Raw genomic sequence first — 27343 nt, forward strand, 5'->3', positions numbered from 1 at the left:
CTGCTTCCTCCAGCTCCACCATACTTGTCTATAGCTACCCCCAGGGAGTCCATTCCGACGATGCTGAACTTATCAATGGATTTATCCACTGTGCGGTCCAAGCCCTGATTCAATGACGTCTGAACATTTCTACATTGCCATCACAATAGCTTTTCTGGGGGAGCATTCCAGAGCCAACCTATAACACAGTGCTCACTTTGGGACCTGGTGCACAGGAGACTTATTGATTCAACTTATTCAAAGACAGTTGGTTGATCTAAGCTGTGTGATGGGGGTAAATATGTGAAGTTCTAGAAGCTTCTTAGTACTGGACACTGGACTCCACAAGAGCCGGCCACTCCCACAACTAGAGGGTACCACCACGCCTCTAGGAAATCCCACTGCTGCGCTCCTAGTCACCTGACTGCGAAGTAGTAAATGCATAGCACTACTCTGGCATTTCAGTCGATAGGATTAAGATGGTCTGACGGTAACAGAGTAGTAATTGCTGCTGCACAGATGGACGCAGTCCAGGGCAAAGCCTGTTCTTCACCAAGCTGGCCGGTTGCCCTTGCTCCAGACTCTTTCAACCCTTTACAAAAACAACATTTTCCTTTGATGATTAAAATAATGAATGCGTGTCGGAAAAATGCAATAAGGTTTAAATTAAAAATTAGAACCCACCTGGAAGTCCCATTATCTAGATACCTGCTGTTAACATATTGGGAAATTTCTTCTAGGTCTTCCCCTATAGATTATAATCAGCTTTCTTTTCTTTTTTTTCTTTTTACTGATGATTCTAAATGAGCATTTTCTCTCATTATTAAACCTTTAGAAGCACAGTTTTAGGTGACTGCCTATGCCAGTGGGTGGCTGAATTAGCATTCATCTAGCAATTCCCCCATATGGATGGCCATGTATATTATTTTCAATTTTTAGTTATTATAAATTATGATGTGAAAACCCCCTTTGGCGACAAACCTCTGTTCATGTCCTAGAAGCAAAATTGCCGAGTCAAAGGGTAGGGATGTTTCTGAGGGAGAAAGGCTATAATACCCCCCAGGACCAGCAGCTTGGCCAAAAATTGAAAATTAATTCTTCATAACGCAGCATCTGCTAGAGGCAAGGGCTGGAGGCGGGAGTGAGGAGGAAGAAGCGAAAAGGAGGTCTTGGCGACCACTTCTCCCTTTCCTTCTTCTCCGCTTGACTTGGGTTTCCTGTGGAACCATAGAACGCTGGAACATTCTAGAAGGAGAGGGGGCAATCTTCATGGAAGATCGTCCAGAGGCAAGCACAGTGCTTGGTATACTGAGTTTCTTTTTGTATTCACATGCCCCACCAACGTTTTAGGCTGGTATCATATGCAATGTTCATGCTTGGAATGGGAGTTGGGACAGCATGGTGGGCCCAACAGTGATTCTGCCATTGACCTTGGGCAAGTCACTGGACTCCTTCACGTCTGTTTTCTTACCAGTAAAACAAGGGTGATACGCACTCCCTCCTACTGCTGTTGGGGCAAAATATGAAAACACATCTTAAGGGTCGACTGCAGTGCCAGGCACCTTGGAACCACTTAGTATGATAGCCTTTATTATTTTTATTCTTTTGGTATTGAATATTGGGCCCAGGGTCATTCTGAGTTACACTCCTAGATCCCAGGGGCATTCTGGCTCCGAGCTATAACCCTAGCTCTGTTTTTTATTTTTTATTTTGAAACAGGGTCTCACTAAGTTGCAGAGGGCTTTGCTAAGTAGCTGAGGCTGTCCTTGAACCTGTGATCCTCCTGACTCAGTCTCCCAAGTACTGGGATCACAAGTGTGTACCACCACGCCAGGCTGACTGTCATTATTACAAATAAAGATAAAAAATTAAGGTTTCTATTTATAGGGCCTAGATGTTCTTTACCAAATAGACTAAACCTAATCATTCTGAAGGACCTCAGAAAAATCTAAAGTCTGAAAGAGGCAGGGATGTCAGGAAATACTGGGTGTGGATCATACTTTAAACCTTGCCTAATTTATTGTTTTCAGCTGTAAGCCCTGCATTTTAAGAGGGACATTAACAGCTGGACCAGGTCCAGAAAGGAACAACTGGGCTGGTAAACAAACTTGAAATTGACCTATAAGGAATAATTAAAGACTCTGCGGGCATTTGGCTCAGAAAAGACTTAGGCAGAAGGATCAGCCTGCTGGGCTGTTGTGGGGAAGAGGGACCCAACTTAATAAAATAATGGTCTTGAGTGTTTTTCTATTTCCCAGACACAGAGCTCAGTCCCTTGCAATGATTATTATTACTTTTCTTCTCCAAGGCCCCGCACGTGTAGTTTGTGCATATTTCTGTTTCCATCGCACAGAGGAAGGCACTGAGGTCCGGGAAGAAGAGTGACTTGGTTGGAAGTTGCCCAGCTCATGGATGGCGAGGTAGGATTGGGACCAAGATCTTTGCCCTCTGTAGCACACTGACCAAGTGACCAGGGAAAGCCAGTGTGGCTTTCAGGGAGTACGACTGCCTGGTACGTGTGAGGAAGGAACATTTTGACCATGGGAACTCCCTGATACTGGGAAAGGCTGCCCAAGTGGACGGGGAGTTCCTGGTCACCGGATGTGCTCAAGCAGAGGCTGCCGTTCTGCTTCAGAACGTGCTGTGAGGATGGTAGCTGGGGAGGGCGCTGGGACCATGACTCTGCCAACTGCTCATGAATTCTTGGGAGTTGGTAAATCTCCCTGAGCCTCAGTGTATTCATCTGTAAATCAGAAATTTTAGAATTGTTTATTTGTTTATTGCTAGTGTTAGAATTGTTGGGAAGTGTTCAAAACACACGGACTGTTTAGCTAAGAACCTGCTCGTGGTATATTAACCGAACGACTGTCTACAGTCTTTCTACTTGCACCAGCGTCCCCTGTTTATTTGGGGATGCCCTCTATGTGCTTCTTCACTGGGGTCAGTTCCAGATTTGGGGAGGTCTCCTCCGGAGTGAGTATGGTACCCCACTTCCGCAAAGGCAGGTACCTGCTAGTTTCTGTCCCTGCAGGCAAATGAGGAATTGGACTTTAAAACAGGGACAATGGAAGTTGGGAATGGAGCCACTCTGTGACCCAGTTATACCACTCCTGGGTATTTTTTTTTCCAAAGAAACTGAAATCAGAATTTTATAGCAATACGCACATATCCATGTTTATAGGGGTGCAATTCATAGTCGCCAAATCATGGAACCAATCTAGGTGTCCATCAACAGGGCATGAATAACAAAATTACAGGGTACACACACAATGGAATTCTACTCAGCAATAAAGAAGAACAAGATGATGTCATTTGCAGGAAAATGGACAGACCTAGAGAACATTATGTTAAGCGAGATCAGCCAGTCATGGAAAGGGAAGGGTCACATGTTTTTTCTCATATGCAGAAGCTAGGGAGTAATCCGGATACCAGAGGGACTTTATTTATTTATTTATTTATTTATTTATTTATTTATGCTGGAAATTGAACCTAGGGCCATTTTTTTAACCTCCAAGCTTTATATTCAGCCCTTTTAATTTTATTATTCGGAAACAGAATCCCACTCAGTTATGGATAGCCTTCCTAAGTTGGCGAGGCTGGCTTTGAAATTGCAATCCTCCTGTCTCAGCCTCCCAAGTACTGGGGTTACAAGTGTGCGCCATGAGCAGGACTTACAACCTGCCTCACGAGAAGGACTCTGGCGAATGGCGGAGAAACTCCAGTGGAGCGATGACGGGGGTCTAGGGGAGGCTGGCGGGGGAGGGGGAGAGTCGATGAAGGAAGCACTTCCACCAAAGTTACGTACATTTCTGAAGTTACCGATGCCCATCTCAATGCCATGTATGGGGAAGGGGAGGCCATGGTGAGGAAGCCCACCCAGTGCCATGTGCTCATATGCTCCGATCATTTTGAAGTACCTTTTGATGTGAGACTACAACGCACCCATAAAAGTTTATTAAAAATAAAATTAAGCAAGAACATAAAAGAATTAAAAAACAGGGCCAGTGGAACAAACAGAAGGATTTAGATTGAAATCTTAAGCAACAGAGATACTGGAATGGAGATCAGAACCACTCATCCTACTGATCAAACATCAGATGGTTTTAGGAGACCACTGTGTGTCCAGCGGTGAGCGTGTGGATGAAGGCTGGTTCAGCCAGTCGAGGTGCTGCCTCTGTCTTCAAAGGTCTCTGGGCTTGAGGTGGCTCAAACAGTTGTGAAAAGATTAGCCAATAGGACTGAGTATCAGTCAGTGCTCCCTCTTTTGGTTTGTAGGCAGATTGGGAAGGGATGCTCAGAGGCAGGGCATGGGAGATGACCCGAGAAGATCTCTTTCTGGCCTGGGACTTTCTTGTTTTGATGGTTCCCAGGATTTGTTTTAGAAGGCACAGTATGGTCCCGTGCAGCTGGAGCTTCCTAGAGGACGCTGATTCTAGTAATTTCTCTAGGACATCCCCAGAGCCCGGGAGGATGCTGCTTATCGTGGTCACTGTTGGGTGTGGAAGTTGATGTGCGGACACCAACCTGGGCTTCTCCCACTGTCAGCCCTGGGGCTCACAGAGGGAAGCATGGAGTTGCTGCCTGAGGAGGAACGGGTTCCTGATGTTTGGCGCACTCCTTCTTGTTAAGCAAGACAAGCAGATGCCCATTGCTTTGGCAAATGCCCTCTTCTCCTTCTCTCGGTTCCCTCCTCCTCTCCTCATTCCTCCTCCGTAGCTTTGGTTTCTTCCTTTTGGGTCCTCTACTTCCTTCCTTTACTTTCATTTGTTTCTGAATTCCAGAATGATGGAGTTGAGGGCGATCTTAAAAGACACCCGGTGCAGCTTCCTCATCTGCTTTACAAATAAGAATGCCGTGGTCCAGAGAGGAAAGGGACTCAGGTACTGAGTTCTGGGCCGACCCAGCCCACAGTTGCGTTGAGTAACCTTTCCTCTTTATTTATTTATATATTTTAAATGTTTTATTGGTGCATTGTAGTCATACATCTTAATGGAGTACAAAATAGTAGAGGCGCACATGCACACATCACCCAGTTAGCCCTTCCCCAGTTCCCGCCCCATTCCCTCCCCCTCCCTCCTCATGTTTGGCTGAGTGATGGACTTTGACATGTTTGTTAATGTTCTTTCCTTTTTATTACTTGGATTATCCTTTATTTATTACTCTGTTTATTTCTTCTCTTTTCTATCCTTTCTTTTTTTTTAAATATTTCATTTTATTTCTCCTCCCTTCCATTTCTTTTTTTGAGACAAGGTCTTGTAATGTTGCTAATATTGCCCAGGCTGGTTTTGAACTCTGGACCCTTCTGCCTCCGCCTCCTGAGTAGCTGTGTCCACAGGTGAGAATCACTATACCCAGTTCCAGAAGTAATCTCTTTTGTCTCTTCATACATCCCATGGTGATAGATAGAAAGGAAATCAGGGCTTCGGATAGCAAAGTGTAGGGGAGATATGTCGTCAGATCCCCCGTCTGTTCCCCCACCTTACTGCTGTAATTTGGGGTGAGCCCCTTAGTTTCCTTCCCCAGGGTATGGTGCCCTCTCTACCCTGCTCCACCACGTCTCTGGAGGAGTTTGTGTGTCTTTCTCATATGAAACATTTCATACAGGGAATGATGTTTCAGATGGAGAGTGTGTTTCTCCAGACAAAGACTTTGAACTTGGATGGGCGAGGCGGCCTCCAGGGCCCCAGGTGGCTTCAGATCTTTTGCCTTGGTCTTTTCGCCCGCAAGTGGGGATGGTGCTAGTCCTTACTCCACGGGGTTGCTGTGAACACTGAGCAGTGCACACAGACAGCGCTTAGGCCAGTTCCTAGCACAAGCTCTGCCACATGCCAGTTCCTAATATTACTAATTATAAATATTATAATTGAGAGGAATTACTATGCATGAGGCAAGGTGTCGGGCGTCACAGATGTTAGGCCTAGCATAAGGAGGGCCCAGGAGTCCGTGAACACAGCCCCGGTAGCTCCTTGTTGTGAATTAGACAAAAGGTGACCCGATCGATCCCAGCGGTGTCCCGCTTGATGAACGTGGTCACTTTTTATCCAAACGTGCCATCTTTTACCAACGATGAGAATTAACTTTGTAGCTCATGTCCACGGCCCATCCAGAGAAACGATTCGGGACTTAAAGTTAGGGTTTGCTCAGAACTGACCCAGTTTAGAAAGTCCTTGTGGTATTTTCCACTTCTCCCAGTCACAGCGTCTGACGCACACGGCGGACTGCAGTCTCTTCCCAACCCAAACCACTTGCCCGTTGTGCTGCGAGTTGGGCTTTCTCCGTGCTGTTATTTAATGTGTTTTTAACTTGACCTTTCACATTATCCATACTGTAATAGAATCAGTATATCTGGTGCCTCATAAAATAAAATTCATGATGACTAAGATAAAGGAAAAATTCCCATACCATTGCTATGTACCCTGCGCGCTACCGACACAACACTTAATAGGTTTTAGGGAAAGTTGTCCTGGGGGTAAGAGACTTGGAGTCCTCAGTTCTTCTCTGGACTGAGCACTAATCCACTGTGACTTGTGACTTTGGACAAGCACCTTTTCTCTGGCCTCATTTCTCCTTGGGAATTTAAGGAATTGGGCCAGATAATTCTTCCCATCTCTCCACCCCCTTTTCCCATGACGAGGAAGATTTTATAAAATTGGGCACAAAATTGGGTAGGACTACCATCACCCTGATCAGAATATGTCCCATCCATCACCGGGTTCTAAAAACCCAGATACATAAATAAATAACTCCGGCCTTCTGTTTTTCAACGATATTTTACTTTCAGCAGAATAATTCCAGTGGGAAAGTCAACTTTTAGTTGTTCAGGAAATTCCAACGAACATACCGAATGGTGCGAGCCTCGAGGCTCATTTGCACTCGGAGAAAACGCAAGCAGCTCAGGAAAGCTGTCTTTTTTCCCGACCTGGGGCAGCTTGTCTTCTGTTAAGGTGGGCTCTACGTTTGTATGCCTCTGACTTTGCATGCTCTGACTTTCTCTTTTTAAAGCATTTCTCAGCTTTTAAAAGTAACATATATTACTATAAAAAACTCAAGCATTACAGAAATATTTAATGTAGAAAATAAAAGTGCCTCATAGCCGGGCGTGGTGGCGCACGCTTGTAATCCCAGCATTTGGGAGGCTGAGACAGGAGGATCACAGTTTGCGGACAGCCTCAGCTACTTAGTGAGGCCCTCTGAAACTCAGTGAGATCCTGTTTCAAAAATAAAGAATTAAAAAATAGGGCTGTAGGTGGAGCTCAGAGGTAGAATGCCCCTGGGTACCATCCCCAGTAACACACACACACACACACACACACACACACACACACACACACGTGCCCATAGCTCATTCTCAAGAGATAAATAACAACAATAAACAGTTTTTTGGGTATATTTCTCTAGACTTCTCCCCCCACATGGGAACAACAATCTATATAAAAATAAAAATGGGATCCTACCATAATACGATTTTGCTACTTGCTTCTCCCCACCCTCTCCAATTCAGTACTCATTCAGGATATTTTTGACTTTCTGCATGGAGTGAGGTCGCTTGGCATGGCTCTTCCTGAGCATGAGATGTTGGATGAGTGATTGCTTCTTGCAGACTTAGGTTTCCTCACCTGTCAGAAGGAAGGAGCAGCCCCTCGCACCTGTCCATCTCTGAGCCCGTAAGGCTCGAGGGATAAAGAGTGTGCGAGGTGTAGCACTGTGGCGCGTAGCTCCTAATGGACGTCCTCCTGTTTTACTGGCTTTGTGGCACGCATCAGGCCCTGAATTTCTAGCTTCCCACTTTGTTGAATGGTTGGGACCCCTTCGGCCACAGGAGAGCAGGGGCCAGGGTTCTTCTGTTCCTTAACGTATCTAGCTTGGGAACGGAGGGCAATCGCTGGCCCGCAGTAGGAATTAATACATGCGCGTTTTGGATGATAACGGATTATCCACTCTCAGAAGCTCTTCTTGTCGATACAAAGCCCATTGGGCAAGAGCAGGGCAGAGCAGGCCCGGGCCAGCGCCGGCGGCAGGGTGGACAGCTGCCCCCATCCCAGAGTCCCTGAGCGCCGCGTCATCCTGCTGGCCTCCGCGGCCAGCCTTTGTCCTCAGCCCGCATCACTCTCTTGGCACTCTCTGCCACCTGGAGAATTAGTCATTCTCTGTGGCCCAGTTTAATTGTCTCGGGTCCTGTGGAATTGTGTTCGACTCTGTACCTCCGTCTGGAGGCAGACTCTTTCTTGTGCCCCTACCACACTCTGCCCCCAGTCCACTTTAATTATAATAATGATGGCCTTCCTGCTTTGTACAATTGTTATGTGTCACGGGCAATGCCACACTCTACACGTCTTCTTCCATGTAAACATTTGATGGTCATCTCTGAGGGAGAGCTAGTTATCATTCCCATTTCACAGATGAGGAAAACTAAGGCCCTGAAATCTTAATTTGCTTGCAATGCATGCACCTACTAAGTGGTATAGCCAGAATTCTAGGTGACATCTGGTTTGCAAGATACAGTTTTCCACCTCTGGGTTCTCCATGAGCCTCAAACTGAGGGATTCTGCCGCGGCAGCTGGAGGGACCCATAGTGCTACCATAGTCCAGTCTCATCTTGGACAGCATGGAAAGAAAATTAGACTCACTTTCAAAGTCAGAGGAGAGCTTGCAGGGGGAGGAAAAATCTTGCTGTGATCTCGAGGCTATCCAGTTTTGAGGCAGCAGCAGTATTATGTCGTTTACAGAGCCTTATCACCCTATCTTGGAGGGATGTCTTTTACATTGCAAGGCATATTCAGTGATTTCCTACAAGCCCCCTGTCTCCATCTGGGAATGAGGATATATATATATATAATTTTTTGCTTCCGTGGAGAATTTTTCTTTTCTACTAGATGTTTTAGGCTACATTAAGAAAACCACCTCTAAGCCAGGCGTGGTGGCGCACGCTTGTAATCCCCGTGCTTGGGAGCTGGAGACCGGAGGATTGATTGCACAGGTTTGAAGCCAGCCCCAGCTACTTCGTGAGGCTCTCAGCAACTTAGTGAGACCCTATTTCCAAATAAATTATAAAATAGGTCTGGGAGTATAGCCTGGAGGTAGAAAGCCCCTGGGTTCCACTCCCAGTACCGCAAAAAAAAAAAAAAAAAGAAAACCCCAAAAAACAACAACAAAAAACTACCTCTAGCCGGGCGTGGTGGCACATGCTTGTAATCCCAGCATTCAGGAGGCTGAGACCAAAGGATCGTGGTTCGCAGACAGCCTCAGCTACTTAGTGAGGCCCTCTGCAACTCAGTGAGACCCTGTTTCAAAATAAAGAATAAAAAATAGGGCAGGGGGTGTAGCTTGGAGGTCAAATGCCCCTGGGTTCCATCCCCAGACCCGCAAAAAACGAAAAAAAAAAAAAAAAAAAAGAAAAGAAAAGAACACCTCCAAAGAAGTTCATGCTTTCTGCACAAATTCTACCATTTTAGAAAGTCTTTCTTGTCCCGTGGAAGGGGCCCCTCTGCAGGCCTGGCTCATGGTGGGAAGCAACCTTATCTGCAGTGGCTCCGATATCTTGGATGCCCTGAAGTCTGTCCTGCCCTGCCCGGCAGCAGGGATGAGGCCCGATCACCTTGCTGCAGTGGTCAGGGCTGGGCGGCTACTTGTAGCGCATACTCGTGACTCGTTCCTGGGAGCAAAAGAGGGGTCTCAGCAAGACAGGGCTTTGCTTTGGGCTTGGAATCTTCCAGGTGCCGGGCTTCTGCAGAGCCGGTAAGAGGAGAATGGGAGCGGGCATATGAGGACAAAGCAACTTGATCCAACGAACATCGTGTCTAATACACAGAAACCGCTGGGATGACACTGTTTTTGAGGAGAAATGGAGCGTTTTGAAAACTCTTGGAAGCACCAGGAGATACATCCTTGGTGCCTTTCACATGACTAAGAAATTCATTAAGTTCTTCTTGGTCTGTGAGGGGCTTAAAATCCAGCAGGAAAAGTAGAAGGGCTCCCAGATGTATGGCAGTCACTTTAAGCAGATGGAGTGCCAATGCCCACGGAGCTTCAGAAAGGCAGGGCCATGCCCAGCTGGGGACAGGGACAGTGGCCATCCCGGGAGGCCTCCTGGAGGAGGCAATGCCTGTGATGGGGCTTGATGCGTGCACAGGAGCTCAGAGATGTGGGGCGGGGATTACCATTGGTTAAGGGCTTGTGTTCCATTAGAAGAAAGCATTTGAAATGGGTCTTCATTAGCTATCAGTGAAGCTCTTATCCCCAACTTTTATTTATTTATTTATTTTTTTTCAAGAGACAAACAGTATTTTAAGTTTACTTTTGGAAGTCATCTATACTCCATGCAAACTCCAAAATTTTATCAAGACTTCATCATATTTCTTTATGTGAGCTTGGGCTGGAAACATATTGAATTGCATGTATTTTCTATTAGGAATAGTCAATTAGGGCTTGTCTATTTTATCTCAGTCTGATTTCAGGATATATATATATATATATATATATATATATATATATATTCCCTCCCCCCCCTGTGGTACTGGAGGTGGAACCCAGGGCTTTCTACCTCCGGGCTATACTCCCAGACCTATTTTTTATATTTTATTTGGAAACAGGGTCTCACTAAGTTGCTGAGAGCCTCACTAAGTAGCTGAGGGTGGCTTTGAACCTGTGTGATCCTCCTGTCTCAGCCTTTCAAGCGCATTGATTACAAACGTGTGTCACTACACCCAGCTTTTTTTTCTTTTTAACAATTTTTTAATTGAACATAAATAGTATACATTTAAACTATATTTGGTGCCCTCTCCCCCCCGCCCCCGTTTGCCCTTCCCCCCTCCCACCAATGGTTGTCCAGGTTAACCATGTCTTATTCATAATTTTATACATGTTCAGATGTAGACCCTCATTAATCAAGATCAGCTTTCCTCCTCTCCTATCTTTCCATTGAAACTTTGCTGATATTTCCCCTCCATTATCTGGAGTCCCACTGGTATTCTTTGTGTTTCCTAGTTTGAGCATATTAGAGGAAACATATGTACCTTCTCCTTCTGTGCTTGGCTGATCTCACTTAACATAATGTTCTCCAGGGCTTTCCATCTTCTTGCAAATGATATGATTTTGTTCTTCTTTATGGCTGAATAGAATTCCATTGTGTGCATTTCCCACAGTTTTGCTATCCATTCATCTGTTGATGGAGATCTGGGTTGTTTCCATATTTTGGCTATTACAAATTGTGCTGCTATGAACACAGGTATGCATATGTTGCTGTATTTCTCTGAATTCAACCCCTTTGGAAAGATACCCAGGAGTTATCCCCAACTTTTAAAATGGGGAACTCGAGACTCAGAAATGTTGGACAAACCACACACATTGTATAGCAAGGGAAGCAATAAGAGCCAGGTTTAAATCACATCATCCTGAAGCCAGGGCTGCACATCGCCTTTCTTGGCAGAACAGAGAGGAGTGGAATTTCCAGCTTTACAGAGGGGCTCAGGAATACCGCGAGCACAGAGGTGCGACTTACGGGCCAGGGGGGCCATCGTGGCTTGGGATCTGGTGTGTGCGAAACGAAGGAGCTAGAAAGGGAGGGGAGGCTGCGTATGGTAAGCTGAGTTTCGTGTTATACTCAAACCCGCTGTTCTTAAGAGGCGACCTGGCTGCAAGGAAGAGCGAGACAGATCTGTGCGCACTTGAGAAGGCGTTACTGAGGGATAAAGGGAAGTTTAGAGTAAGTCCAACTTGGTACAACACAAAGAGCTTATTATTAAGATTGGCCCGGATGTGAGGAAGTAGGAAATCTTACACGCGGTTGGTGGGGTTGCGAAGCAACCACCATACGGTCCAGCTGCACTACTTGGGTATCTCTCCAAAGGGACTGAAACGAGGATATTATAGTGATACATGCGTATTCATGCTTGTAGCAGCATAATTTACAATAGCCAAATTAGGGACCAGTCTAGGTGGCCATCGATGGATGGATTTCAAAATTACGGGATGTACACACTGAGGACTTCTACTCAGCAATAAAGAAGAACAAAATTATGTCATTTGCAGGAAAATGGATGGAGCTGGAGAACATAATGTGAAGTGAGACCAGCGCCTCCATGAAGTGAGGGCTCACGTGTTTTCTCTCCTATGCAGAAGCCAGGGAGTAACTGGGATACAAGAGGAAGCTCAGACAGCGGAGGAGCCCCAGTGCAGCAGTCGGGGGTGTGGGGGAGGGCGGGACAGGGGGATTCATGAAGGAAACACTTCCACTGAAGTTATATACAAATGTGAAATTACCCACGTCGATCTCAGTAGCATGTTCGGGAAGGAGCGAGAACGGGCGGGAGCTGGGGGCTCACCCAGTGCCGCGTGTGTGTATATCTCCATCGCTTTGAACTGTATTATGCTGGTAGACTAGAATGTACCAACAAAGGTATAAACAAAGTCCAACTGGAAAAAAATAGCTTGTGCCTCTGGCATGCCAACAAGAGGCTCTTTGAGGCTGAAGCGCCTGGATTCCAACCTGGCATGGCCACCCCCAGGCTGGGCGACGCTGGGATCTGCTCCCATCGCCTCTTTACTATGGGATGAGCAGGAGCATGTGGTTTGCAGGGTGTTCGGAGGATTGTGTGGGTTAACACAGACCCAACTGTACAGTGGCCCCAGGCACGTAAGTACTCGTGCTTTGCTTATTGTTATGTTCTAAAAATAATCTCAAAAGTTGGATATGAAACTGCTAAGTAATTTATCCTAGGGAATAAAATTTTTGTATTTGTTTTAAACATTTCTCCCTATGTTGTATTATTTAACCACAAAGGCTAATGTGTGTGTGTGTGTGTGTGTGTGTGTGTGTGTGTATAGTAAAAAAAAAAAAAACTAAATAACAATCTAGTAGATCACTTTCAAAAGTTGATATTAGGCCTGGCATGGTGGTACAAACCTGGAATTCTAGTACTTGGGAGGCTGAGACAGGAGGATCTCAGGTTCACAGCCAGCCTCAGGAGCTTAGGAAGGCCCTTCACAACTTAGTGAAACCCTGTTTCCAAATAAAAGGTAAAATAGGGCTGGGAATATAGCTCAGAGGTAGAATGCCCCTGTGTCATTCCCAGTGTCTGTCTGTCTGTCTCTCTCTTCCTCTCTCCTTCTCTCTCTCTCTCTCTCTCCCACACACACACACACACACACACAACACACAGAGTTAACATTAGGAGATGTTATTTCTATTGTGTTTTTTCTTCTATTAGCAACAGGCCCGGAGGGATACACAGGTGCCTGAGATGGCATTATCTATGCACCCCAAGTGCCACCCTGCTCTGGGTGTGGCTTCCTGGCTAGGGATGTTCTGAGGAGCCCACTGGGTCTGCCTTGGGAGTGACAAACCCAGATCACGAGAGAGATCTCCAGTGCTAGAGATCGGACCCCGCCTCCCACACAGATGACAAGGGAGACTGGGGGTGCGCAGTCCTCGGTGTCGGAGGCTGACTGTGAGGCTGGCAGGTCCCGGGTCTCAGCACAAGGGATGGAGGCTTTAAAAAGTCTTGTTTCTGGATGAGATACTCTGCTGTGCTCCCAAGTCAGTTGGAAATTCTCCATAACCTTAGATCTCTCTCCTCTCTTTCTCTCTCTTCCTTCTCTCTCTCTTTCTTTCCTTCCTTCCTTCCTTCCTTCCTTCCTTCCTTCCTTCCTTCCTTCTTTCTTTCTTGTACTGGGGGTGGAACCCGGGGCATTCTACTTCCAAGCTATACCTCCAGTCCTATTTTTTTTATTCTTTATTTTTGATACAGAGTCTTACTGAGTTGCAAAGGGCTTCATTAAGTAGCTGAGGCTGTCCAAAACCCGTGGCTCTCCTCTCTCAGCCTCCCAAATGCTGGGATGACAAGCTTGTGTCACCACGCCCAGCTCTTGGATAGCTCTTTCAATTGAATGATTTGGGCCACCAGGCAGGTGGGAAAAAGAAAGGCTGTTGTGTGGTCAGCCACTTTGGCCCTTAAACAAAGCTACTCTGCACCTTTATGAGGGGGATAGAATATAGTGTAACTCCCCTCCTACTTGAAGGATGGAGGTTGGAAACATATGTCTAATCTGGAACAACCTACACTACGTCGGCTCTCAAGTATCTGGAGAAGTGAACTTACCACCGGGGGCCTCACCCCCTTCATTCTCCTCCCACCTCACCCCTGTTTGTTTGTGGACAAGGACGGCAAGACAGAGTCGCACCTGGTTTTGTTGTGGATTTTTTCCCTTGTTGTTGATTTGGTACCAGGAATTGAACCCAGTAGCATTCGCCTGCAAGCTACACCCCTAGCGCTTTCTTTTTTTGGAAATAGAATAAAAGTTGCTGAAGGGTCTTGCCAAACTGCTGAGGATGGCCTTGAACCTGTGATCCTCCTATCTCAGCCTCCCAAGTGCTGGGATTACTGGTGTGTGCGTTTGTGTTTTGGAATCTTGGTTCCATTTCCTTCTTTTCCCCTTGTGGTACTGGGGATTGAGCTCAGAGCATTCTATCTCTGAACTACACTCCCAGTCATCTTTTTAAAAGTTTATTTTGAAAGAGGATCCTGCTAGATTGATGAGAGTCTTACTGCTTGCTGAGGATGTCCTCAAACCTGTGATCCTCTTGTCTCTGCTTCCCAAGTACCGGCATGCACCATCTCGCTCAGTTTTTGCCTCTGTCTCTTCATGGTTGTCTTACTTTGGGCAAGTTACATAACTTCTTTATGTCTCAATTTTTGTCAAGCTATAAAAGGGGTATGATGCTCTTTACCTCTTAGGAGCCTTGTGAAAATTCTGAGATAAGCCATGTGCTGCCATTAGCACCGTATCTAGCATTCAATAACACTCAATAAATGATCAGGATTATTACTGGTGAGTCGTCACAGTCTAGACAGAGATGGGTCATCAGAGAGAGAGAGAGAGAGAGAGAGAGAGAGAGAGAGAGAGAGAGAGAGCGCGCTCAGGAGAGAAGACTTAGAAGGAAAGGAATATTTGCCTGCAGTGTCTGTTAAGGTCAAAGACACATGCTCTGTGTCCCAGCATCTCTGTTTCTTATTTCTATTATCTACCCGGAGAAACGCCACATGTGTTCATGAAGATGTGTGTACACTGTGCTTATTGGAGCACCAATTACAGTGGGAAACATTAAAAAAAAGGTATAAACTCCCATCCATAGGGAGATGGCCAGAATACCATGGGGGCACATCTGTAAGAGAACATGCTCTGCTGCAGCTCAAAAAACGTGCTGGGGCTGTGTACCTCAACAGGTAAGGAGCCCCAAGACCCGGGGATACATGAACAGACAGTGGGTTGCATGAGCAATATGTGTCCAAGAGTGATAGTACACAAATATGTATATCAGTTATCGCTTGTGCACATATATATGTATATAATATATATGTAATATGTAGTATATGTGAATAAAAGTGATCAAGAAGGGGTCACAGCTAGAAGGAACCTGAAGGTCACTCTAAAAGGGGTTTTTAGGCTTACGTCTAGTATTAGAATTTCTTAAAAAGTGAAGGTGTAACCCATGCCGTCTGGTTAAGAATGATCAAGAGTGGAGGAAGAAGTACTTATCTAGCTAAGAATAGAAAGGACACGGGGCTGTCCAAACCCAGGCTTGATGGGAAATTCCCGGCTCTTCTCTGCCAAGCTTCTTCCCATCCCTGTGGCCCACTGGCAGAGGAGGAGGGTGGTTCTCTTGATGTCTTGACCAGCTCACAGGAACTGCAGCTAGAGGCGAACGTGCATGCACGCACACACACACACACACACACACACACACACACACACGCACGCACACACACACATCTATCAATCTGTCTATCATCTATCTATCTAATCCATCTGTCATCTCTCTGTCATCCATCTCAGCATGGCGAGTTAGGAGCAGGGGAATCTATATTCAAATCTTAGCTTTATTTTGAGGTTGACAGCCTAGTGACTGGCTACTGCTCAAGGGAAAGTCACTGTTCCTCTCAAAGCCTCAGTTTCCTCAGCTCTACAATGGGAAGAGGGAGCCTTGTCTTAGCTCAACTCTTCAAGGCAACTGGGCAGCTCCTGTGGGCCTGGAGAGGTGAAATACTGTAGGGGCTGGGAAGAGCAGAGTGAGTCTGCCTGGCAGCCGGGGTTGCGGCAGCCTTGCCGCAGTTCTCTAGAGCTGGGGCGGGTTGCAGAACGGAGCACACAGCAATAAACATGCTGCTCTTGAGGGCTGAGGCCCATTGCAGCTATTGTACTCGGAGCATAAGATACTAACAGGCTCCGTGGAAAGGTGGACAGGTCACAGGAGCAGAGAAGAAAGGCTGTGATTCTGAGGCCAGGCGAGTGGTAGAACTGGGCAGAAGTCTCTGGACACCCAGGAGTCCTGGGAATATCTCTCATTATCCAAGGCTGATGGTCTGGTATGTACAGAAAGACTGGTGAGTGAGATCTTTGGAGAAAGAAACCAAGCATTCCCTCCTGACCACTTGATTCACTTCCCCCCACCAATCCCAGCAGACCCTCATTGCTGTGTCCCGGGATTCAAAGCCCATTCCGTGGACGCCCCCTCTCTCCACACAGCCACACACAAATGGAGCCCCCAGCTGCGCCAACAGGAGCTTTTGGTGCATTAGGGCTTCAGCGAGCAGGACCAGTTTGGGATGGGGCTAACTCCTCGAGGAACCAACCCTCTTGAAGTGGGAGTGTGTTTATGTTTCTGATGGGGACAGGGCTTGAGAGGGAGGAAGGAAGGGAAGCGCAGTGGTCGGTTAGGTGACACGTTGGGGATGAGTTTGCGGAAAGCACAGGGCGGGCTTTGGGGAGTCCTATCACTCCGGAACCTCAAGGGACTCAATGATCCCATCTTTATCTGCAAAGGAAAAGAGTGGACCCATGGTGGGGCTCTCTGGTCAGGACCATGTAGAGCCTTTCCTCTCAAGCCTTTGCTCAGGAAGGCTCTGTCTCGCCTGATTGCTGTCAGAAAGGCAGGCTCGCAGGGCCCCAGGCAGACGCACACCCTTGTTAGACACCTCTGCAGTTCCCATGCACATGCAAGTTTGAAAAGCAGCGAGGTAGAAACTAACATTGCAGGTCTCTTGATCCCCATCTGGGAAGGTTTTGTTTCAGTAGCCGGGGTGTTCGTCTTTTGCCTTATTTAATAATTTTAATTATTTTGCAGTGCTGGGATCAAACCCAGGACTTCCCCATGATGGGCAAATGTGCTGTTACTGAGCGATGCCCTCAGCTCCAACTCAAATTAATTTCTTTTTTGGTAGTACTGGAGGTGGAACCCAGGGGCCTTCTACTTCTGAGCTACATCCCCAGCCCTATTTTTTATTCTTTATTTTGAAACAGGGTTTCACTGGGTTGCAAAGAGCCTCACTAAGTAGCTGAGGCTGTCCACGAACCTCGATCCTCTGGTCTCAGCCTCCCAAATGCTGGGATTACAAGTGTGCGCCACCATGCCCGGCTTCGATTTAATTTTTAAAACCACTTTATTGAGGGGTGATTGACGTGCAAAAATCAGTTACATATTTAATGTACACAGCTTGGTGGGTCTGGAGCTAAGTCTACACCTGTGAAACCCTCATTGTAATTAGTGCCATAACCTATCTGGTACCTCTAACAGTGGTAGCTGCCCTTTTATTTTTTATTATTATTATTAATTATTATTATTATTATTATTGTTGTTGTTGTTGTCACTTTGCAATGCGAATGTTTAGTGTAAGATCTACCCCTTTAGCAAATTTGGGGGAAGCTATCTTTTTGCCAAGACATTCACAGCTAGGTCTGAGAGCTGTTGAATTCTGGACCTACTCAAAGCCTGGGGTTCCCTCAAGACTGCAGGGCTCGGAAGGAAAATGTGGTTTTCCGGGGGTGAACAGTTGGGACAGTTGAGGGCGTAGCTCAGGAGAGCTGACGATGTATCTAAACAGGAATGCGCCTGCGGTTGCGGAGCCCAGTTGGTGAGAGAGGGCCAGGAGCTGTTGTTCATTCCTCAGCTGGGATTAATGACTGTCAGCAGCTCCCTGTTAAAACGGTAAATGCATTTAGCCATGGACACCAAGAAACAGCCGAATGCAAAGGCTGAGAGTCGAAATCTAATTGCCCTGAATTAGCCTCAGGAGACTCGGACAATTTCAACTTCAGAAAGCCACAAAGGGATCTTTTTATATGCAGTTTCGAAAGTGCTGGGACCTCAGCACCTTGGAAGGGCTCCTGTTACAAAGCGGGCTACCCCGTCATCTCCTGCATTGTTTCTAACCTGCTTTCTGAACGAATTTGCTGGCTGGCCTTATGGTGTTTCCGGTTGTGTGTTGGGCATAACAGGGAACTGGTTTGGGAGAGAGACAGCTGCAGTTCATTGTAGAGGCCATCAGTCCTGTGGGCCGTCAGTCCTGTAGGCCGTCAGTCCTCTAGAACGTCAGTCCTGTAGGCTGTCAGTCCCGTGGGCCGTCAATCCTGTGGACTTGTGCACTTCCTGGTGGGGCTTCCGGGTTTTCTAAGGTGTTTCTCAATTCTTCAAAGCAAACTTTTCCTAACCAGGGAGATCCCTTTCAGAATTCTTTGTCACATTGTGTATGTTCATTGCCTCCTTTCTTTATTATCCAGTGCATTTTAAAGAATGAAAAACAACAACAACAACAACAACAACAACAACAACAACAACAACAACAACAGCCACCGTGAGGCTGTGTTTATGGCATGATTCAGAGTTCACAGAGATCCGGCGTTAATTCGGAAATCAGGCAAAGACAGAATGTAAGCACGGCGAAGGCTTCTCTCTGTCATGTGTTTTATTTACCCCTCTGCAGCAAATTGCAGACTTTGAGCTACAAAAGAGGCTGGGATTTCTTCTGCTGGCCTCCTGGGAGGCCGATTCTCAGTCTCTGAGCTCTCACTTCCGCTGACAGGGACCCTCTCTACCACTGAGGCAGCCCACCACATATTTGGCTGCCAGAAAGCTCTGAATGACATTGAGCCTGCATTTATGTGTGTGCATTTAAAAAAAAGCTACCAACTGGCTCCAATTCTTCTCTTGGAGCTCTATAGAATAAATCAAATCTAATGTTTCCCAATGTGGGGTCCCTGGGTACCTAGGAGGTCCATGAAATAGTAATGAGGACTCAGAATCCATTTTAAACATTTCAAAGACTCTAACAAATTGCATATTTCTTCGACAAAGCTCTGCAGACTAACGAAAGCGCATCACGTGTCTCTAATTTTGTGTCTTCGTGGGTCAACCCGGGGCGGTGGTGTTGCTGCTGCTGCGGCATTCAGTGTTTTGCGGATATTCAGTATATCCTGGTATGTATGCCTTTGGTTAATAAAGATGAGGACGTAAGTGGATGATGAATGGGGTTTGGTAAACATTTTTTTTTTAAATAGAGGCTTTATGGGGGGAATAACTCCTAAACAGAATCATCGGTTGAAAGTATAAAAACTTCAGTCTCTCTCTTTCTCACATTTTTTTTTTAAGATTTTGAGGACAGTGATCAGACATCAGGTTTTCTCATCATTCGAAGCCTTTCTGGGGGGGGGGTTGGGAAATTGGGATATTTATAGGATCTGTCAATAATTGTGTCTAACATGCACTTGTAATCCTAGTAATTGGTAGATTGAGATAGAGAAGGATCACAAGTTCCAAACCAGCCTCAGCAACTTGGTGAGGTTCTTGGGAACTTAGCAGGACCCTGTTTCCAAATAAAAAATAAAATAAGCTAGGGATAGGGGTACAGCTCAGAGGCAGAGTGTCCCTGGGTTCGATTCCCCGCATCATCCTGCGCCCCCTCCCCCAAATGTGTCTGGGTTGGGATAATGCTCCAAAGAATAAACCTGCTTACTCCGATCCTCAGTTCTCTCAGACCTCGAGCCGGGTACACCTCAGTGTGGCTATTTTTCCCTAATAAAAAATATACTGCAAGAACTGTACCCCAAACTGAGCTATTCTGGAAGAGGCTGGGAGAAGATAATCCTGACCTGGCATGGCTAAAGATATTTTTAGAGGAAGTGATGAGTCATATTCTTTCATTTTCTAGGTGGGGAAACTGAGGCTCGGAAAGGTCGCCAAGCCCTCTCAAGGTCATGCTGCCAGCTAAATTTTGGATCCTAGGTCAGCTGCCCTTTGGCCCAGGCCACTTTGCCAAAAGCATATTCTAAACCCTGTAGCACCCCGTCAGGATGGCCTTCTGGGAGAGAGCGCCATCCATCTTAAAAACCGTTCTGGCTTCTACCATATGAGAAGGAAATAAAGTTAATGACTCCCACGTAAATGTGGAACTGCTGCAGGACATGCCGAGGCTGCCTGAGGGGAGCCTTCCAAGGAAGGAGAAAGGGAGAAAAAGAAGCTGCATCTCCCCTTTCTGTAAAGACAGGGACTGTGGCATCCATCCCTGCGGAGTGCCTAGTTTTGGACAAGACATGTAAGCTCAGGATACGTCAGCGTCTGGTGAAGACACTCAGACAGGATCACCCCTGGGCCAGTTTATCCTGAGCCTTTGTGGGTGTCGGACCCTGTCTTTGATGAAGAGCTTCTCAGAGGCTGGAGGGAACTCGCCAGGGCTGGACTCAGTCATGTGAGGTGCACGCTGAGTCCTCATCATGATGAAGAGATTTGTTCTGGCCACGCTGTAGGACAGGAGCAGAGCTAACACGAGGAGGAGGGGCTCTCAAATCCCAGGCAAATGGCCCTTTCCGCTGCACCATGTACCTACAGCCTCTTTCATAAGGCACTCTCAAAAATAAATTCTCTATGTGTCCCTTGATAGGTCATTAACAGTTTTGCAAATATGCAGATGTTACGTGCCGATTCATAACTCCATTTACCGGCTTTGGGTCACCATCTGAGCTGACACTACAAGAACATGACGGTTTCTTTTCTCTCTCTTAAGGTTCCTAAGCCCCCAGCGTGGAGGTGGACTGATCGACATTTTTATTGGTTGTGATACAAACTCGTCCAACGGGCTTCTTCCCTTGGGAGAAAGTCCTTGGCCCATTTCAAAAGCGCTCAGACACTTTCCGCAGTGCCCCAAATGCAGCAGGTACAATTGGAGGCTGGATAGAGCTATGCCTCCAGGATGAACAGATCCAAGATGCAAAGGATCTGCCCCTCTTGATGATCTTGGAGACCTTGAAGCCAGGGGACCACCTCCAGGAAAAGCCTATTTACCTTTCAGCGGGTAGTTTTTAGGACTGAAATATGAGACAATATATTTGTCATGTTCCTTTTGACCCTAGTGTGGATTGAAACATCTTCCCTTCAAGCTCTGATGACCTTTCTTAGCGAGTGAGGGCCATGTTCAGTACCAAAGCCCAGGCAAAGAATTATCTGCTAGGATGGGAGATGAAAGATGCTCGAAAACAAAAAAGTGGCCATGCCCTGGAAAGCTACCCATGTATCGGACCTGGCTTATCTCCCTGTCTTTCTTCCCACCTGAAGTACAGACCAGGGTCATTTTTGTTTTACTGGGATGTTTTGCATATTTTTATGGTGCATTTTTTCTAAAGGAAGCTAGACTTTCTTCCTTACTATAATTAGTACATTAAGGCAGCTGGTTAAAAAATGTAGTCATTTCAAGTGGTGGTTCAAAGCTTGGGTGATTTTATCTCCTCTCCTGGCTCCCAGTGGCTATTCAGCAGCTCTGGAGATATTTTTTCATTGTCATGACTAGTAGGGGGTGCAATTTTGGCACCAGAATGCTATTAACCATCCTAAAATGCATAAGACAGCCTTTATAACAAACAACTAACCAAGCCCCAAATGCCCGAAGTGCAGAGGTTGAGAAATAGAGTTGGATGCCGTGGGTCTGTTTGAGTTACAGAGAAGGCAAGAGAATTTGGGGATCCTGTTGGGTCTGTCCTAGCCATGAGCTCCTTTAAGCACTCTTGGAGTTAAAGCCAAGTCCCCTTTGGCTTAAAAGGTTTTAAAGAAATGTATTTCCATCACTTTAAAAAAAAAAAAAAACGCTTTGCCTATTACTTTGGGCTTGTCTTGAATAAGGCCCTATCCTCAAAATGGCACAGAATTTAACTTATTGAGCCCTAGAACGTCACTTATGGGATATAAAAATGGCAGCTTTAAAATACCATAGCAAGAATTTCAGGTAAACCACCCCTTTTTACTCCTGGGGACCCAGCGCTGAGCACCGCATTGCCGTTGGTGTCCTGGGACCCCAGGCTCCCTTCCCGAGGCTTCGAGCCATTCTCTGCGCTGCCTTCATGTGGCACTTTGTCCTTGCCCACCTCCCTTGCCGTCTCGTTGGCTTGGCTGTTGCTATTGCCATGTCTCTGGGTACCTGCGGATGCAGCAGCCCCTCTGTAATCAAGAGCTTCCCCGGCCCCTACATCTTCTCAACAAGGGGAGAAGCTGATGTCACTTAACCTACGGGGCACCTGGGTGCCTGAGATGATTGGAATGGTTCATCCTCACACAGTGCCCATCCCTTGGGGGAGAAGGGGTTATTCATATGGAACCTGCTACAGAGCTGCCAGCGTCCATCCCCCTCATAAGTTCCAGTATGCCCCCGGATTTTAATGCTTCTGTATTTTCACCTAAAATCTAAAACTGAAAGAATGAGAAATGAAAGTTCCAATGGTTCAAAGACAACCTATTCGGTTTACCGTCCTTGTGACCTCCCCCACCTCCCCCGAGCTCCATCTCTCTAAAAAATTGCTAAGGGTATTCCTCTAGTTCAAGTCCTTGTATTTTAGGTTTCAGAAATGAGCAGTTACTTCTCAAACGAAGTGGCCATTCCTATATTTTGGAAGTGCCTGGGTCCCGCTGCCTCCCCAGCTCTCTGCACAATTCTTTTCTCTTAAATACATGGAATTGTGGCTCACGTCCATTGTAGCTCATGCGTGCCTCTAAGCACGCAGGGGAAAGAGATATAAAGCGGTACTTCGTGACAGGCCACCACCAGTTTACTTGGAGAATTAACACAGTGGATTCATAGCCGTATCAAAAGGATTACAGTGCAGACCTTTTAGACTGAGGCTCTCTTTTTGTGAAAGACAATGTCTGGGAGAGAAAAATCGAGCATCGTATACTGTTCGTCAGGAAAAAAGAGTCGGAGGGGGTAGGACGATGTGCTCGGTCCTATTAATTTTCTCTTTAATCTCTGTTTCAGTTCTGTCTCTGGTAAGACAGAGAGTCAATTTGCATACAAATGTTACCAAGTACCTCACTTGCGTAGCCTTTTACAGTTCTACTAGACATAAAGGGCACAAAGGACTTGCTATTATTAATAGGATGCTTTCTGCTTTCCCCCATAAAGCAGGTAAATTTTAGAGGGCCCTGGATTGTTGTACTTTTTAAATTTGAGCTGACTCCTTGGCTATTTACATTCTGAGCTGGGGCCAGGATAGTGACTAGCAACTACTCCAACCGAAGATTAGACCCTTTTTAAAATTGGGTATTTTAAAAAGGGGGCATCTTTTCTTCAGCTCAAGAGAGAGACACGAAGAGAGGCTCACTATAGAAATTTAAAAATTTGAAAGGGGGTGTCATTCATTTAATAGCCAATCAACGGGGCAGCCAGACAAACTATCCATATGCAGTGTAATAAAACAAACAGTATTTGCTGCTTTATATGACGGGAGAGGATAACCTTTGGTGGTTGTTTAGTTTTAAAAACACCTAGAGTGGGGTTCTCAAATGTCTCTTAACCCAGTGCGGTGACAGAACAGGAGGAGCAGGCACCTAAACTGAGGAAGATTAATGATCACTGCAGGTTATGGAAGAAGAGTAATTTTTTCAATCCACATAAATGGAATTTATTATAACCACCTATGAAGATGGCATGATTCACCCACTCACGGAGGCCTATCTATTTCTACCCTGCCTTAAGAGATCATTTATTTTACTTTTCATTTGTACCAACAGGAGAATGCCAAGCCGTAGGCAGACAATTTTAACCTAGGAGACAATGGATGGGGGGGGGGACCCAGCTATCGAATCGGGGTTAGGCATAAATTAAGAAACAAAACAAACAAGAATTGTCTGCTACTTTAGGATGTGTTGCTAAAAGAGTAGTTTGTAAAGGTGGGTGGGGGAAAGGAGGGTGTCAAAGTTTTACAGGGGGAATGTTTCCCAGCACCTCTCTTAAATGAATTCACCTTGCGTTCGAGTTCAGGGCTTTACAGACCGAGGTCACAAGACTGTCGTTTCAGTAACCCCTCTCCCTCCCCCGCCCCGACCGAAAAACAAAACAACAAAAAGAATAGAAAACGGTATGTTTTGTGTCCAGCCAGTTTGAATGCAACCCTCCCCGTCACCGCTAGTTGTCACTTGGCTCCCAGACGGGAGGGCTGAGGTTTTCGGCACTGCGGTTAGAGAGAATGCAGTCCTAATTAAACAGAGTAACTCCTAAAGCTTCCCCTTAAAGTCCCCAGCCGCGGGAGGGCTAATATGCAAGGGGGCCAGGGAACAGGGTCGGGGAGGGGGGCAGAGGAGGCAGAAGGATACACAAACCGCAAGAAATCGGAAAACAGCTGCCTGCCGAAGCAGCGACTGCCTCAGAGCTCCACGCACAAGCCAGACACCCTGCGGGGGGGTGTGTTGGGGGGATGGAAGGACCCGATTGCAGCGGTGTATACAGCAGCCCCTTCCCCCAAATGATGGGACCACGGACGGAGTCCAGACTCTGAACTCCTGTCCCCCCCCCCCATTTCCACCAGAGCGACGTGGTCAGTAGAAAATTGCATACCTGAAGAATACAATGGTCTCCCAAAGGTAGAGTCGAAGAGTATTGAAGCTGTACATTTTCTCAGGTCCTTGTGCTTTGTAGTCCACGAGTTATGGGGCAAAAAAAAAAAAAAAAACTGTTTCAGATTGGCACTTAACGAAGAACCAGCGAGCGCGGCGGGGACGATAATCCAGATGTTCAGAGGAGGCGAGGAGCAGGGGTGCGGAGGGAGAGCCCCGGGGAAACTGGAGCGAGGAGGCGGTGGGTACCAGGGACAGCGGCGGCCGCGAAGCGTTTCAGCACCACGGAGAGCGCCCAGCCCGCTCCGGAGCGAGGAGTATCGCCGGGTTAAACTCCAGCGTGCCTGCCGGTTCCCTGCGGCGCTGGGGAGGCACGTTTGGGGGTGGGTATATTTTCTTTTTCTTTCTTTCTTTCTTTTTACCCCTGTTTTTCTGTTTAAACGGCCAGCTCCGTGCAAGGAAAAAACAAATCTTCCGTGGAGATCAGAGCGCTGGCCTCGGACCTCTACGCTGGGCGAGCATCTCCCTGGCTCTGGGCTGGCCTGCGGGGGCTAGGGTCGGGGGGAAGCGGTGGACGGCGCCGCTGCCTTCAGTTAGATCCGGGAGAGTGTGCCAGGCTGGCGCATCGCGACCGAGTCCCGGAGTCTCCTCCTGCTTGCGTTCCGCTTTGCTGTCGTTTTGCAATCCCTGTTCTCTGGTCCCCGCCGAATAAGTTATGATCGCTGCGGGAAAGGTGTCCCATTGCTCGGGGCTGCAGGCGGGGGAGAGCCCAGGGCAACTTTCAGGGGCTGCCGGGGTCCATGGCTACCCCGCGGGGCTCGGGAGCCCAAGCTTTCAGACACATCTCCGTTTTCTGAGCTCTCCCATCTTCCTTTGGCCAGGACTCCCTCAGATCTTCAGACTTTCCTACTGCATCAATTTAACAAACTGGCGGCGTAGGGGATGGGGGGGGGGGCGACAGCCGACGGGAGGGGGTGGAGGGAGGAAAGAAAAGGGGAGAAAAAACTCCTTAGTATCTTCAAACCCTCCCACTCGAGGCGCTCATTGGCTCGAGGCTGCGAAAACCACATCTTCTCCCGTTATTTGGCCAATCGCGTGTTAGGCTCTGGGTTGAATTTAACGCTTGGCGTGCTGGGCGAGATCCGCCTCCCCCGTCTCCCGCCTACTAGAGTCTGCGTGCTTCGGTGGGGGTGACGAAGGTTATGGAGTTTCCCTCTCAAAATCTTCCCTGGATTTCTAAAGAACGTGGGCTTGTGGGTGTACAACACCACGAATCCCAGCTTGGACGTGCTTCTGGGCTGTAGATCATTTTAAGAGGGCAGAGTTGGATGGAACAGCTCTGAAGTTAAACTATTTGCCACCCCCCACCCCCGGAAGGAAACGAGAGGCTTTCAAAAAGAAGTCTGTCGGCTAGAGGAAGTCCTCACGATGGCGGCAACAGGAAAATCCCTCAAACAGTTTCCAGGGTCAAGAGGGAACTGCTCTTAGTGGAACCCCTTTGGGAGAGAAGGAAGATACACCCTCTTCCAACTGGACAGGAGACAGTTCCATTCACACTTCGTAAGCTGGGGAAACAGCCTCATCGAGCTGGTGGCTTGCTCCTACTGAATGGCAGAGCCCAGAGGCACACAGAAGTACCCGATACTTGTATGCCCCTCTCCCCATTTCCCTCATCCCGCCCCCCTCTGTTTTCCCACCTTATTTGAGTCTCTGAAACCAGATATCCATTTCACTCCAGAGCCCATCTGGGGAGGTGGGGTTAATCAGATTTGCTGCAAGCGAAGGGACTTCAAGGATTAATGGCCTCTGCAGGATTTTCTGGTTGATTTGAACTCCGGGTGAATCTGGGGGCTCTCTCTCCCCGGGGCTCCTGACGGAGGACACCCCATCCCTTGCCCAGTGACTTTAACAATGCCTTATCTGGAGTGTTTGGTTGCTGGGTCTTCCTAGGATAGTTCTGAACGGCTCTGTTTTCCCTGGGTCTAGGTCTTCTCCCAGGCAAAGTCATCTAGGAAGCTTTGTTTATCAGGCTTCCACAGGCAGGAGTTTCCTCCCCTCTCTCTGCACTGTAACAGCACACCTTACACTGCTGCTGCTTTTATTGGCTCCCACAGATCAGAATTGCCGTGATGTTTTGAGGCATGGCTGCAGAGGAAATTTTGCTTTGGTGATGGATAGTCATATGAGTTAGATTCAAATTCATATATTGGCATAGTATGCAATGTTGTGTCTACGTGTGTGCACAGTATATGTGAGAAAAGCTAACCCCCTTTTCTTGGTGACAGGCACAACTGTGAGCTTCACGCAACCTCGTTTGCTTTTCACAGTCCTATCCTGAGGTAAGTATTGTTGCTTCATGCATATATTTGTGTACATGCATGTGTGTACATTTCTAAGTATACCTGCACAGATATACATACTGAACAGAACCAGTATGTATATTTCTATGTGTGGAGATTTATTTGTGATTTGTATCTTGCTTAATTCTGGAGTGCATATGAAGTGCATGTGTGTATTTGTACATTCGTGTTTGTACACGGGTCTGTGTCCACATGGGCATGGATGTGTATATATGTGTATGTGTGTGTGTTTATGTGTGCATGACATGTAGACACACACACATCATTGTGGTGTCCCAGGGGTGGTAAAACAAGCTGTGAGCTGGCAACTTCATCCTTGTCCTCAACTGGCTGGTGCACTCAGCTGAGGGAAGGTGTGTGT

At 47.0% G+C, this 27343-nt stretch overlaps 1 protein-coding gene across 2 annotated transcripts in view; it reads right to left on the reverse strand.

Annotated features, from left to right (window-relative positions):
- Nucleotides 1–24679, reverse strand: part of GLRA1 (glycine receptor alpha 1) — a gene marked incomplete at both ends in the record, with an annotated part of 91182 nt that extends 66503 nt beyond the window's left edge. For both annotated transcript variants that reach the window (XM_080699022.1, XM_080699021.1), the window contains one exon: nucleotides 24624–24679. In XM_080699022.1, the coding sequence (XP_080555148.1) occupies nucleotides 24624–24679 (56 nt within the window). The remainder of the gene's footprint in view (nucleotides 1–24623) is intronic.
- Between the last annotated feature and the right edge of the window lie 2664 nt (nucleotides 24680–27343).

Source organism: Muscardinus avellanarius (genome assembly GCF_963383645.1).
Source record: "Muscardinus avellanarius genome assembly, chromosome: 7".
Classification (NCBI taxonomy): Eukaryota; Metazoa; Chordata; class Mammalia; order Rodentia; family Gliridae; genus Muscardinus; species Muscardinus avellanarius.